This window comes from Poecilia reticulata, chromosome 17, assembly GCF_904066995.2.
Source record: "Poecilia reticulata chromosome 17, P_reticulata-male-v2, whole genome shotgun sequence".
NCBI lineage: Eukaryota > Metazoa > Chordata > Actinopteri > Cyprinodontiformes > Poeciliidae > Poecilia > Poecilia reticulata.
The window spans coordinates 914,700-930,078 of NC_088846.1; the positions used below are offsets into that span (position 1 = coordinate 914,700).

Genomic DNA, 15,379 nt, shown 5'->3' on the forward strand with positions numbered 1-15,379 from the left:
TCAGAATTGAGGGAAGAAGGGAGCGGGAGATTGACAGGCGGACTGGCACAACATCTGCAGTGAAGCAGGCGCTGTACCAGTTTGTCGTGGTGAAGAGAGAGCTGAGTCAAAACGTGAAGCTCTATATTTACCAGTTGATCATCTATGGCCATGAGTTTTGGGTCATGACCGAAAGAACAAGGTCATGACCCAAATCTCATGACTCATGACCCTGCGGCTGAAATAGGTTTCCTCCGCAGGGTTGCTGGGCTCTCCGTTAGAGATAGAGTGAGAAGCTCGGTAATCCGGGAGGGACTCAGAGTAGAGTCGGTGCTCCTTCACATAGAAAGGAGCCAGTTGAGGTGGCTCGGGCATTTTAGGGTTAGAATGCCTCCTTGACGCATCCCACATCCCACTGGGAGGAGGCCCTGGACTGGGTCCTCCCCGGTTTCTCGGCTGGCCTGGGAATGCCTTGGAAGTCTCCCGGAGGAGCTGAGTCTGGGCCTCCCTTCTTAGGCTGCTGACCCTGCGACCCGACCCCCGTAGAAGATTGATGATTTAACACATTTGATGGAGTAGCTTGTCAACGAATAAGCAATTTTTACTTGGAGATCAATAATGAGTGTGGTAAACCACAATTAGTGGAAAGATTTTTTGTGTAGTGCAGTTGGTTTAGCAAGTTTTGTTACAGTATTTTTACTATTGAATTTTAGTTTTGATTTAGACTAAAATCTCATTCTGTATTTAAACATCACTTTTCTCGGTTCTTTTCTGGACTTAATTGCTATGGCAACCAATCAGCTTTACATTTTAAGAAAATCTTCACTTGAAATTTGAGTATTTTCAGTTAAGGGAAGTTGGACTACAAGAACATTGTAGTAGGGTGTTCAGAGATTTTGTGACAACATATTGTGGCATTAAAATGTCTGTGTTTCTTGTCCAGGGCCACCTTGTCTTGTCAATAATGTTTATTTGCATAATCTGCAGCTCCACATGTGGCAGAAATGGTGTGTGCAGATCCCCGAGGAGATCTGGAGAAGGTCACATCGGGGTTGCAGAGGAGGAAACAAACAATGGCGGAGAGCAAAAAGGAAGAAACAACAGAGGCTTATGGAGAAGAGAAGTTATAAGCTGTTTCTCCCCTCTGTTGGGTAAGATTAGATCGATGGCTAACAAAATAGATGAATTAACATTGTTGTCCAGGAGTCGGAAGGAATACTGGGAATATAGTTTAATGTGTTTTACGGAGACATGGCTGCACCCACACATTCCTTATACCAATGTTACCATCGAGGGATACGGGACCATGTGGGCTGATGGGGATTGCACCGAGAGCAGTAAGTGGAAAGGAGGCAGGCTTGCCGTTCTAGTAAACAACCGTTGGTGCAATCCTGCTCATATAACAGTGAAGGAGAGAATCTACTGCCCGGACGTTGAACTGTTGGCGGTTGGTCTTCGTCCGTTTTACCTGCCCAGTGAATATTCCCATGTTGTCACGGTGACTGTTTACATGCTCCCTCTGCTAACCCCATGGTGGCCTGTGACGTCATCCACTCCTCTGTAGCTCACTTGTAGACTGAACATCCAACTGCATTCGTGATTATTTTGGGTGATTTTATTCATGTCACCATGGACAAAACCCTGCCCAACTTCACCCAGTATGTGAGCTATCCCACCTGAGAAGAGAGAACTCTGGACCTGCTGTATGCTAACATAAAGGATGCATACAGTTCCTCTCCTTCTCCTCTCCTTCCATTCAAAGATTGATCATAACTTGGTGTCCTTCAGTCCTTGGTGAAGAGCCAGACTGCAACCATGAGGATAGTGAGGATAGGGTCAAAGGAGGTAACCGAGACACTACAAGGATGTTTTGAGACCACTGACTGGCATGCACTCTGTGAGCTGAATGTGGAGGACACTGATGAGCTCACTGAGTGCATAACACATTACATCAACTTCTGTCTTGACTCTATCATCCCTACTGAGACAGTTTATTGTTACCCAAATAACAAGCCCTGGCTAACAAAGGAGATCAAAACCATCCTGAATGAGAAGAAGAGGGCTTTCAGAGATGGCAACAAGGATGATGTGAGAGTAATTCAGAGGTTCTTGAAAGTGAAGATCAGAAGAGCTAAAGAGGAATATAAGAAGAAGCTGGAGAGGAAACTCCAGCAGGAAAACATGAGAGGTCTGGAGAGGGATGAGGACTATCATCGGGTTCAGATCAGCAGGCTGTGGAACGCTTGAGGGTAACGTTGACAGAGCCAATGAACTCAACCTGTTTTTCAACAGATTTGACACTGTGGCCCCTGTACCTCCTGCTCACACTCCCATCAATGCCACTGCTGCTGTCCAACATCTCTCCCCTCCCACTCCTCAGAGTCCTTCATCTCACCTTTATACCTCCTTCCCTCTTCTTCTACTCGGTGACTCCAAGGACTATACGCCTGTGGCGCTGACCTCCCACATCATGAAGTCTCTGGAGATACCCGTCCTGGAGCAGCTTCACACTCTGGTCCAACCACACTTGGATCCCTTACAGTTTGCCTAACAGCCCAGACTTGGACTTGAGGACACCATCATCTTCCTGCTGAACCGCGCATACGCTCAGCTGGACCAGCCAGTAAGCACTGTGAGAATTATGTTTTGTGACTTCTCCAGTACATTCAACACCATCCGTCCGTCTCTACTGGGTGAGAAACTGATGCCATTGCAGTTGGATCCCCTCTTTGTGTCCTGGATTGTGGATTATCTAACTGGTAGAACACAGTTCATGCACCTGCGACACTGTGTGTCAGACAGTGTTGTCAGCAACACAGGGGCTCCACAAGGGCCTGTCCTCTCTCTATTCCTCTTCACGCTCTATACAACTGATTTCAGCTACTGCACTGAGACCTGTCATCTTCAGAAGTTCTCAGATGACTCAGCTGTGGTTGGTTGCATCAGAGAGGGCGATGAGACTGAGTACAGGGCTGCTGTGGAAAACTTTGTCACATGGTGTGGGCTGAACCACCTGCAGCTCAATGTGACAAAGACCAAAGAACAGGTGGTGGATCTGAGGAGGAGGATCTGGACATCGGTGACCCCTGATACCATCCAGGGGGTCAGTGTGGTCATTGTGGAGAACTATAAATAAACTGGACTGGGTCAAGAACACTGATTCTGTGTACAGGGAGGGCCAAAATCACCTCTACTTTCTAAGGCGTCTGAGGTCCTTAAACATTTGCCGGACCTTGCTCAGGATGTTTTATGACTCTGTGGTTGCTAGTGCCATCCTGTATGCTGGAGGATACTATCAGACTGAACAAACTGATCCGGAAGGCCAGTAACGTCGTTGGAGTGGAGCTGGACTCTCTGACAGTGGTGTCAGAAAGAAAGATCCTGTCCAACATTCAGGCCATCTTGGACAACGAGTCTCATCCTCTTCATGATGTGCTGGTTGGATACAGGAGCCCCTTCAGCAGAGACTCATTTTACCAAAGTGCACCACAGAGTGACACAGGAAATCATTTATGCCTGCAGCCATTAGACTTTACAATGCCCATGTCTGTGCTAATCGATTACATTTTTTTCTGCGCTCATTTATAGGTTATTTATTAATATATTGCATGTGATTGCTTATTTATTTATTTATTTATTTATTTGTTTATATCTAGTCATTTTGAACTATTCGCTCTTTATTATTCAGTCTTAGGTATATATATATATATATATATATATATATATATATATATATATATATATATATATATATATTTTACAAACTTTTTATTTTTCATCTCAATTGGAGTAGCTTTCAATAAATAAGCAATTTCCACTTGGAGATCAATTAAGTATATTCTATTCTATTTTACGTACCACAGAGATAGACACAACAAAAACATTAGCTGTTCAAGAAAATATTGTTAACCACCATGCAAATCTAAATTACAATACCTTGCAAAAGTGTTCATGCGTGTTAAGTTTTTTTTAACTTTTTGACAAGTTTAAAGCATGAGCAATAATGGGCTCTTTGCAAGTCAGCTTCCATGTTCGGGGAAAAGCAGCTCGGTCGTTTCCGGTCTATTGAAAGTGGCGTTTTACACTTGGTGCTTGCCAAGGTAACAATTAATGATGAACATAGATCCAAAACCCCAACAAGTAAGCTGGAGAAAGGTTTTAAGATGTACGCCTCGTTAAACATTCACGAATACGAAGGCGAGTTTTACTTGATGACTAACATGAACTTTAGCTTATGCAGTAATATTCTCTGACATTTTTCGGTAACACTTTATTTGAATGGGGGGGAATAAGACTGTCATGACACTGTCATAAACATGACATAACACCTGTCATGAACATGAATAAGCCTTCATGAATATTTATGACTGTTGTCATAAAGCATCATTCGGTAAATCACAAATCATTACTGATATGAATATGTTCTAGAAGTATTACTGATTGCACTTTAATAATTAGGTAACTTTATGTTATTAAAGGTAAAGTTTAAACAGTAATGATTTCTTGGTTAATGTCAAGTTGTCATAACAAAGACATTTTGAATAATGTCAACTTTGTATTAAAAGTGTCATAATTTACCGAATGACGCTTTATGACAACAGTCATAAATATTCATGAAGGCTAATTCATGTTCATGACAGGTGTTATGTCATGTTTATGACAGTCTTATTCACCTCCCTTCAAATAAAGTGTTACCCATTTTTCTTGTGAAAATGTGCTATTTAAGTATCTAAACATTTTAATCCATTCTAACAGACAATATTTTTATCTTATTTTGTACTTATTTTCAAGTTCATTGTCCGAACCATGAGGAAGCACAACAAACCCCACAGCTTAACAGTAGCGCAGCTCTGGTGTCAGAGTTCAAGTTCAGCTGGCTGTTCAGGTTCAAAGTTGTTGTGCTACCATGTTCTTTAAGGTCCCTGTGTTATTTTGTTTTATTACTTTTGCATGCTTCTTGTGAAGAGCTCAGATAGGATGGTGTTTACAGTGGTGTGTACAGGCGGATCATTTGCTCAGCTGTCTGGCTCTGGTCTGCTCACTCGTTCCCTTAAACTCGCTCTTTCAGGCTGAATACAGAAGTGAATCCATGGAAATAACACAGGCTCACTGCTGTGGTGGATGTAGCAATACCAAGTGATTACAACATCAGGAAAAAGGAGCACGAGAAACTGGAGAAATACCAGGACCTCAAAGAGGAACTGGAAAAGGCCTGGAAGGTGAAGACCACAGTGGTGCCTGTGGTCATCGGGGCCCTCGGGGCAGTCACCCCCAAACTGGAGCAGTGGCTACAACAGATCCCAGGAACAACATCAGACATCTCAGTCCAGAAATGTGCAGTTCTAGGCACAGCCAAGATACTGGAGGAGAACCCTCAAGCTTCCAGGCCTCTGGTAGAGGACCCGAGCTCAGAGGATGAAACAGACCACCCGCGGAGGGTGAGAAGGGAATTAAAAAAATATATATATATATATATATATTCCCTTCTCACTTTCCGCGGGTTGTCTCTCTCTCTCTCCTTTTCCAGTTCCTCTCTGAGGTCCTGGTATTTCTCCAGTTTCTCCTTTTTTCCTGATGTTGTAGTCACTTGGTATTGCTACATCCACCACAACGGCTTTCCTCTGTTGTTTATCCACCACCACAATGTCCGGTTGGTTCTCCATTACCATTCTGTCTGTCTGGATCTGGAAGTCCCACAGGATCTTAGCTCGGTCATTCTCCACCACCTTTGGGGGTGTTCCCCACTTCGATCTCAGGGCTTCCAGTCCATATTCTTCTCAGATGATTCTGTACACTATGCCCGCCACTTGGTTATATCGTTCCATGTAAGCTTTCCCTGCCAGCATCTTGCACCCTGCTGTTATGTGCTGGACTGTCTCAGGGGCCTCCTGCACCACCGACACCTTGGGTCTTGTCTGGTGTGGTAGATCTGAGCCTCTATTGCTCTGGTGTTTAGGGCCTGTTCCTGTGCAGCCAGGATGAGAGCCTCTGTGCTGTCCTTGAGTCCAGCTTTTTCCAGCCATTGGTAGGATTTCCTGATATCAGCTCTTCAGTTATTTGTTGGTGGTACATCCCATGTAGGGGCTTGTCCTCCCATGATGGTACCTCCAGCACCTCATCCTCTGTTCTCCATTGCCTGAGACATTCGCTGAGCACATTGTCTGTTGAGGCTTTGTCCTTGATGTATTTATGGATCTTGGATGTTTCATCCTAGACAGTGGCTCTCACACTCACTAGACCTCTGCCTCTTATATATATATATATATATACACCGTATTTTCCGAACTACAAGCCGCTACTTTTTTCCTACGCTTCAAATCATGCAGCTTATAGTCCGGTGCGACTTCTATGTGGATTTTTCTTCAACCACCAGGGGGCTCTTTAGCAGGAAGTGAATCACTGGAAGTCAAAATTGGAAAAAGAAGAAAGTGCCCATTTAAACGGAATAAGGTTTTAATAGGGGATTGAAATTTGAGAATGTTGTTGATCAGTTACATAGCATTGAGGGGAAAAAGAAGATTTTAAATTTTTTAAAATAAAACTGCGATCATTATTAAACGCCGCTTGCTCGGCAGATATTGGAAAATCCAATATCAGTGTAATCGCCCTTTAGCTATTTCCGAATTAGATGCTACATTCGGAAGCTAACTTCAGCTTTGACTGATAGCTTGGGCACAATATAGACAGATCTATAGATGTATATCTTTATCTATCTATAGATATGTAGATTGCACAATGGACAGATAATCAAAACAGTGAACCTCCGAGCGCTTGAGAAGGGAGCTAGAGAATGGATGGCCGAAATTAGCGTTCATAAATCAGATCAACCTTGAGTTAAACGCCGCTTGCTCTGCAGATATTGGAAAATCCAATATTCAACTCGAAACTAACTTCACTGCAGTCGGTAACACAATAAAACCACCGGGATAAAGTTTGTTTTGGTCTGTGGCCTGTAAAGATGGCACCGAGCGACTGCACCTAAACGCCCCACAACGTCTGACGCAGTGACGTTGGTTCCAAAGCTCTATTGGCCAATAGTAGAGGAGCTGGTGTCATGAAACCTGGTATAAGCATGTGAGATCTGTCCAGGTACACGCAGAAAACGGAATAAAAGCCTGAGAAATAACAGTAAGCCTTGTATAATGATTTAATGATGATTATGGTTTGTAACAGGTTTAAAATAATAATACACATGCCAATGAAGGAATGCCTGTAATGTATAATCGAGTATATGTTCTGTACTTTTAATCAGCTGACTGTTATAATGCATTATGGGAATTGAGGTTTGAACAACTTGATTGTTGTATAATAATCATTGATTATTAAAGCTTAAGGATGATGAGTGAGGAAGAAACATACGGAAGTAAAATGTCGACAAAGTAAAACATTCCTGAGCGGGGGCGATGGGTGCAGCATAATCAGAAGCAGATGGTCACCGGTAACCAAGGAATGTGTCACGAGGGAGTTGGGGCAGTTGGGGAAGGTAGGGACTTTCCACAAACAGTGAGATGTGGTGGGCAGGTTCTAAAGTGACGCAGCCCTGCCCCGAAGACTGCCCTACGTTGAGAGGGTTTAAAATGTGGAGCTCAGGAGAGAAACGGGGTTCTTCGTCCGCGGCGCAGAAGAGGAGCCACCAGAGGAAGCAGGCTAAAGACCAGCAGAGGACCACACCCCGGGACCGAGGGAAGCTCCAGGACTTCACGCCGCCTAGAAGGGACGAGTTCCACCAGCCACCGACCCTGGTTCCAGATCCGATCAACTCCTCTGCCTCTACCCAACGCTCTCAATTCAGTTGCAGCTGACTTGGAAAAGAGACGGAGGTCATTTAAAGACAAAGATTCTGCACGTTATAAGGACAACGCACGGTTTTGCTCCGCTTCTCTTCAGAAAAGAGGACTTTGCTCCGGCTGGACAAAGACTCTGACCAAGGACATCTAAAGATTACAGCTGCCGAGACCAAGAACCATCGGGTATGAGTTGACCAGCTTCCCCCAAAGCCTCGCTCAGTAAACTTAGTGATACAGGTTAGGGATAGGAACAAGGATAGGATGTGATTGATCCTAGTAGATTTCATTATATTTTTGCCTCTTTTATAACCTTTGGGAATTTAACCTGTTGTCATGTGCCCCTGCTAAAGCTTGCTTAATAAAATTGTATTCTAAAATTCTAATGAGAATTGTGAACAGTGAGTTTAATTGTGTCAGTCTTAATTATTGTTGGTTCTCCTAAATATGGTAAAGTTAACATGGGCTACTCAGCTGATTGTTCCTCAACTGTAAAGGGTCATAACTCTGGATCAAAGGTAGTCAGAGCTAGACGAGTCCTTTCCGACCCCAGTTTACACAGATAATTCTCCACCAACTATCTCTAGGGTAAGACCCGAGTTCTGGGGATTTTCCGGACCTGTTGGACAGAGAACTGGGCAGTAGTGAGTCCAAAGAGTTGTGAGGAGTAGGCGGGACTTACTATTGGGTAGTAACAGACACTGGGCATAGAAGGCAGCTCTCCTCATTAACATAACGATGCAGCAGAAATACAGAGAGCAGAAATACAGCGAGCGGAAAAGGAAGAACCAAAAAAAGGCAGAGCAAAATATCTATTTTTCTTGACAAAAACGCATGTTAAGGGGAAATAAAAAAGAAAATATATATCACTTGACGGAAACTCGTGTAAGGAAAAGGAAAAACTAAATATATATTTAGTTTTTCCAAAATATATATATATTATTTCTTATGCTGGTTTTGGTCCTAATTTATGCACTTCATATATTGGAGAAATAATTAAATGTTGATGACATTTGAGGATATTTTTTTTATGTTTTTTGTGGAATCCTCACCCAGACTCTGCCTCCAGTGGCCCCCGGGTAAATTGAGTTTGAGACCCCTGGTATATGAAGAAGAAGAAAGCGCCCATTTTCATTTTGCACATGCTAGTAGCAGACGCTAAGGAGATTTTTCTCTTCAAACTCATACACCCTCATAATCAGTTCAGTTAAATCTAAACTTGGCAACTTTTTCTTTTTCAACCATAATAAATGTGATATTCAATTGACTTGTTAAAACTCAAAATTTGGGTGTCTGCCCCCCTCTGCTGCTGCATCGTTGTGGAAAACCTGGAGCGGCAGAGATATCTGCGGCTTATAGTCCGGAAAATATGATATATATATATATATATATATATATATATATATATATATATATATATATATTTTACATACCGCAGCTTTAATTTCACAGGTCAGGAGGGATGTGGCAATGTAAATGCAGACTACGTCTGGACTGACAGGAGGCTGTTTTTTTATTATCATGTTATAAAGATTGTTTTAATTTCTGTTCAGTAATAAATATTGTTTTTACTGTGTTTTAGTAAAAAGAGCAGAGACAGGAAAATTCCACATAGATTTTAAGGAATGATGCTACATAGCTTGTCATTGAACACAGTGTAGCTCACCTTTGTCACTGGGAAAGGAGTGAGAGGTTATAGTGGTTAGAGCTGCTGCTTACTGACTCATCTGTTAAGTGTGGTCAAAGGTATAGGGACATGTTATGAATATGTTGGTAAATATTTTCCCCTCATTTATTAAAAGAAATGGAGGCAAACAGTAGTCTGTAGCTAAGCTAACTATGCTAAATGGTTGATTATCTCACACAGTCTACCAGGCTTTGTTGGAGAAACATTGACTTTACTATTTTCCTCAGCAGCAGATTAACCACCACAGTCATTCTTGTCGTCTTCCACTGAACCATTTCATGCAGATCCATAGGGGTGTTTTGGACAAATATGAATGTGTGCTTTTTGGTGTGGAAAGGGGTAATATTTCATTTTACTGCTAAAAACAATTTAAAAAACACAATATCATTAATTTTGTTAAAAGGGCTCTTATTTTTTTCCTTTTTCTATAAAGTCTTCGATACCATCAATTATGACATCTTATTAAAAAAACTGGAAAGGTTTGGAATTACAGGGGTAGCATTAAACTGGCTTAGAAGCTACAATGGACAAAAGAAACAATTTGTAGAATTTGATAATCAGATATCAGATTTACTAAACATAACTTGTGGGGTTCCGCAGACAGGGGCGCATAGGGGGGAGAAGTGATGACAATACTAGGGGCCCTGACCAACAGGGGGCCCTCCACAATTTATTTTTTTATTTATTGTTCATAGAAATTAAAAAAAATTGGGGCCCTGTCAATTACAAAATTAATCATATTGTATTTTCAAAGATTGTTTTTAGCAGTAAAAATGTAATGTTCCCACTCCCAGACCAAAAAACACACATTCATATTTGCCCTGAACCCCCCTGGATCTTCATGAAATGGTTCGTTCCTGCTTGGAGCCTTGAGAGTGACGCTGTTTGCAGCAGACAGTAGGAAACAAGAACGACTGTGGATATTACTATGCTGTTAAGAAAAGTTATAAAGTCAGGTTTTTAAAAAAATAAATAAATAAACAAGGAAAAAAGAAATAGAGCGAGGGAGAGAAAAAGGCAAGAGTGTCAATTTATAACCCAGTTTTTCTCCGAGAGGTGGGTAGACTATGTGAGATTATCAACCATTTAGCATAGTTTAGCTTAGCTACAGACTACTGTTTGCCTCCATTTCAGTAGCATTTAATGAATTAAGGAAAATAATTACAAAGATACTCACATATTGAACTTGTCCCTTGTACCTTTTACCACTTAACAACAGATGAGCCAGTCAGCAGAAGCTCTAACCCACGTCCCTCCTGACCTGTTCTCTCCTAAGTGAAATTAAAGCTGCAGTATGTAACTTTTCTAAAAACAAATTTGTCCACATATTTATTAAAACTGTCATTATATTGTGACAGTATGGCATGAAAGATAATTTGTGAAGAATCTATTTCCTCTGCTTTCTCCCAGTGCTATAAACAACCAGTCAGTGGCAGGAGAGTTTTAGTGCTGTCAATCACAATCTCATGTGGTGCTGCTCATCCTTCCTCCCCCTTGCTCTGTGCTATTCTGCAGCTAGCATAGCCTGTTGTAAATGCTTTGTCTAGTAAGCATAGCTACCAGTGATGGCAGATAAACAATTTTCCTGTAACAAGTTGTTTCTCCACCATTAGCACATTTAGCAGTGAGTGAATGAGTTTGATTGACAGCACTAAGGCCCTCCTACTGGTTCTGATTGGTTGTTTTGGTCAGAACGGTGCATTACTTTAACCAGTAATAGTAATTCAGGAAGGAGATGGAGGAGACTGATTGTTTTCACAGATTATTTGTCTCATAACAAACTGCTACGACATCGTGACAACTTTAACAAATATGGAGAAAATATTTTTGATTAAAGTTATGTACTGAAGCTTGAATAAAATGCAAATACATAGCATTTTTGAGAAGTATGTATTGCTTCATGTATATTTTGCATCTTGCCTATGACTTGCTCATGGGGAGAGACATTTCAGTAATCTAAAACTAATAGAAAAAATGTAAGCAACCTACTTGCATACTGTATGCATACTGAATTTTACTCTTGCATATAAATTTCATGAGCAATAAATATTGTACTAGTTATCAATATTGGACCAAAGAAAGCAAGGCAAGCAAATCATTGAAATTGAGACACTTTTGATGGGTCAGATAGACTCAAGAAATTTTAACAGCAGCTGCATGTGGGGAGAGGGCAAGATTACATTTTTTTCAGGGGGCCCAAGATTCCTGGCAGCGCCCCTGTACGCAGGGATCAGTGTTGGGACCCAAATTATTCAATTTATATATAAATGACATAGTCAAAGTATCAAACCTTATAAAATACATGGTAACACTTTATTTGAAGGGGGGTGAATAACACTGTCATGACACCGTCATAAACATGACATAACACCTGTCATGAACATGAATAAGCCTTCATGAATATTTATGACTGTTGTCATAAAGCGTCATTCGGTAAATTATGACACTGTTAATACAAAGTTGACATTATTCAAAAGTTCTTTGTTATGACAACTTGACATTGAAGAAGAAATCATTACTGTTTAAATTTTACCTTTAATAACATAAAGTTACCTAATTATTAAAGTGCAATCAGTAATACTTTTATAACAAATTTATGTCAGTAATGATAACTTGGTGGGACCCTAAGTGGGATATTGGGAACACAAACCTGTTATTTTTTAAATCAAATATACTGAAATTCTGGGACCTTGTAACATTTATAACTGTACAATTCATGTTTAAAGTAAGAAATCATCAACTTCCACACAATATACAAAAAATGTTTTGTGACAGAGAGGGGGGTTGTAATTTAAGAGGAGGACATTTTAAAAAACAATGTATTAGAACAACCAAGAAGAGTTTTTGTTTATTGGTGTGTGGAGTAAATGTATGGAATGGGTTGAATGAAGAGTTTTAAAAAAAGTACAAATATAAACCAGCTTATAAAACTGTTTAAACGGGAACTTATTGGGAATATGTTCAATAAGAGTGTACCATAACGTAAAGTAGCTGTTAATCTAAACTGACATATATGCAAGGAGCAATATTAATCTGAGTAATAACCATGAGAGCCTCGTGAGGAGGAGCTGCAGACCTCTTCAGCTCTTATGGCAGATTCTATCCAAAAGGCAAATTATAATTATATGTTTGGCCTACATGCACTACTTATGGCAGAAAACTAACTGACAGGCTGACAGGTGTTTCTTTTTCCCTCTTTTTGTGCAGATTACTGTAAAGACGACAGTCAGCCAAATGACGAGCTGTAGTGATTGAAATCACTTCTGCCTTGGTCTTGGAGTGAACAACTTTTCAAAGATAATTTTGAAACTCAGAAAATCATTGTACCAATTAACTTTTGTAAACAAATAAAATATAAAATGTTGAGAGAACACACTATTTGTTTCCATTTTGTCTCTACTTGTGCACATAGTCCTGTATATTTTAAGCTGTTTCCACTGTGGGAACCTTTTCAGGATCAAGAGTAGACTTCTAGATTTTTCTTGTTTCTGTAAAGTAGTTGGAGATCTACAACATAAATTGTCAAGTTACAGGGAGGGGGGATTTTTGGATGGATAAGAATTTCTCTAAATATCCCCAGCATTAGGCTGACTTCACTGTTTTTTCATCTCATTCTGGACTCCTCTGTTGCTGTGGGTGGAGATCGGTTTCCCCAGACAAAAGCGGCGCAGTGCAGTGGAGAAGAACACCCTGATTCAGGGACTGTCATCTACATACTTGGCTCATCTTTCAGATTCCACATTGGAAAAAACAGTCAGACTGGATGAAATGTTCCGGAACAAAAGTGGAAACGAACCTTTCAAGACATTTTAAAGATTGGTCCATTAAGTAAATCTGCCATGTGAGGAGAATGCTTCTCATTGCTGCTCCCTTTTCACTGTATATTTGTATTATGATTTTTATTAAGGTGATGGAGGAGCAGACTTGAATTTTTTATTTCAAAATTAGACATTTATTTTACCTTCTCAGTGTTTAGAAAAGCTCATTGTGTTTCAAAGTTGGGTCATTAGTTAGACGACAAAGTAAAACCTGAGCAGCATATGGGTCACTGGTTAGTTGCTCCACTCATATGCTAAAGCAGTTGTGAACTCAGGACAAATTCTTTCTAGAGCAAAATATTATTGTAGTTATTGATTGTTCTATCAATTATTCTGACAATTTATCAATCAGATTTAAAAAAATGGCACCTTCCACAGATTTTTCATTAAACCACTTAAGCTTCTTTTCACAATATTAGAAATACATTAATAAAGAAATAATTCCATTTTTTTCATATAAGAAAATAAAAAATTAATTGTCGAAAGTGCAGTAACAGAATTCTTTTAGTGAATGCTTGATCATTTGTACAAAGGATGGATCTGCAGGTAAAAAATCATTCGAACATGAAAAGCTGAGGTCTTTGTGCTCGACTGAGCATCAGTACAGAGCAGGGCTGATCTGGTCACAATTTCTTCAAAGGTGCTTAATAGTAGATTTGTTTTATATTTTACAGAATGTGAACCAGGTGAAGCTAAAACTATGGTACCTCTTGAGTTTTATTTAGTAGAGCAGATTGACAAACAGAGGGGTTTTTTATTTTAAATTCAAAATGTGTACAGTTTTGGATTAATTACTGAGTATGTTGTTCTTTCAGCAAATAGTTTTAGTTTTAACAATTAATTGACTAATTGTTAACTGGTTATTTCAATAATCATGATTAATCATTTCAGCCCTAGATGAAAACCAAACATTTTAAAGCAGGCATAAGGATGTATGAGACCCTTAGATGCTCACTTTCACCTAAGTTAACCAAAGTTATTACACAACTAAGAGATTCATTGAGGGTGAGCAAAGTTGAATGTCTCTTTCTTCACATTAACCATAAAAGAGCTATTAGTTGTTGTACTTCCAGTTACAATGTCCCTGAAATGTGCCTTCAAGTAACTTTTTGTTAACTAGACTGAAACAATGGCATTGTCCTCTGTCTAATTAATGTGACATTGTGGGTGAAAAGCGAAAGGAAATGTGAAACAACATTCATAGAGATGTCTAAATGTGGTTTAAAAGTGCTTGGAGTTGGTTACATAAGATAACAAAGATGATATGCCAATATTTTTGTAAACATGCCACCATGTTCAGAAACCTTTCTGTTCCCTCCCACTGCTCTGGGTTAAAAACATGATGTCACGTCCCAGATGCACCAGGCTTCTGGTACAGCACCGTTATGTTGTTACTGCAGAAAGATAATTATATTCCGACACTGAACATCAGCTTTGAAACAAAGTATTAAAGCAAAAATAGTCATGCATTGTTGAATCACCACTGTTTTCTCATAAAGTTTAGTCACTGAACTTCAGTATTAAATTGTTTTCTAACAAGATTAAAAATATATTTGTCCTGGAGATTAGCATAAATAAGTCTCCTCTTTTGGTGGTGGTAGACGGGGGTGCAGGGGGTGAGGGGTGCAGGGGGTGGGGGGTGCAGGCCAGCTGCAGCAGGCTTTGATCAGTGTATTGCAGCAACATCCAGGCTTGGCCTGGCCATCGAAGACCTGGGTGTGAAATTGCCCTGATGTCATCTCCCTTTCTTCACCGTCACCATCTTTTAGTGGCTGTAATTATATTTCCGCCACAAAGCCCCTGTCCTCTTCATTCCATATTCCAAGTTTGACTAGGAAGCGTTTAGAGAACTATGGGCAAATCTCTCAGTGGGGGAGGGGGACTGGATGGGCAATCTTTTGTTTGACTGAGACACAGGAGACATCGGTACTTTGTGATATGTACTTTTCTTTTCTCTACTCGTCTGCCCTTTTCCTCTGCCTGTTGGAGAGGTGAAGTTTATGACAAGAGGATGTCTGAACTTTATAGATAAATCAGTGTTATGTTTTTTAACTTGTATTTAACCAGGGAAGAGAGAAATGTGACTGAAATGTTCCCATACTCAGGAAATA

General features: G+C 40.3%; 1 protein-coding gene across 7 annotated transcripts in view; it reads left to right on the forward strand.

The window, feature by feature from the left end:
- The window catches only part of cnpy1 (canopy FGF signaling regulator 1), a 61,348-nt gene that overhangs the window by 29,373 nt on the left and 16,596 nt on the right, over positions 1 to 15,379 (forward strand). For 3 of the 7 annotated variants that reach the window (XR_014084158.1, XR_001777516.2, XM_008433556.3), the window contains one exon: positions 12,658 to 12,825. The exons of 3 other annotated variants lie outside the window; for them this stretch is intronic. Coding sequence is in view for 2 of the 4 variants with exons in the window: in XM_008433556.3 (XP_008431778.2) it covers positions 12,658 to 12,698 (41 nt within the window). In the remaining 2 variants the exon portion in view is untranslated. Of the gene's footprint in view, positions 1 to 966; positions 1,131 to 12,657; positions 12,826 to 15,379 lie in introns of those variants that run through there. One more of the 7 variants, XM_008433555.3, reaches the window with a different exon arrangement.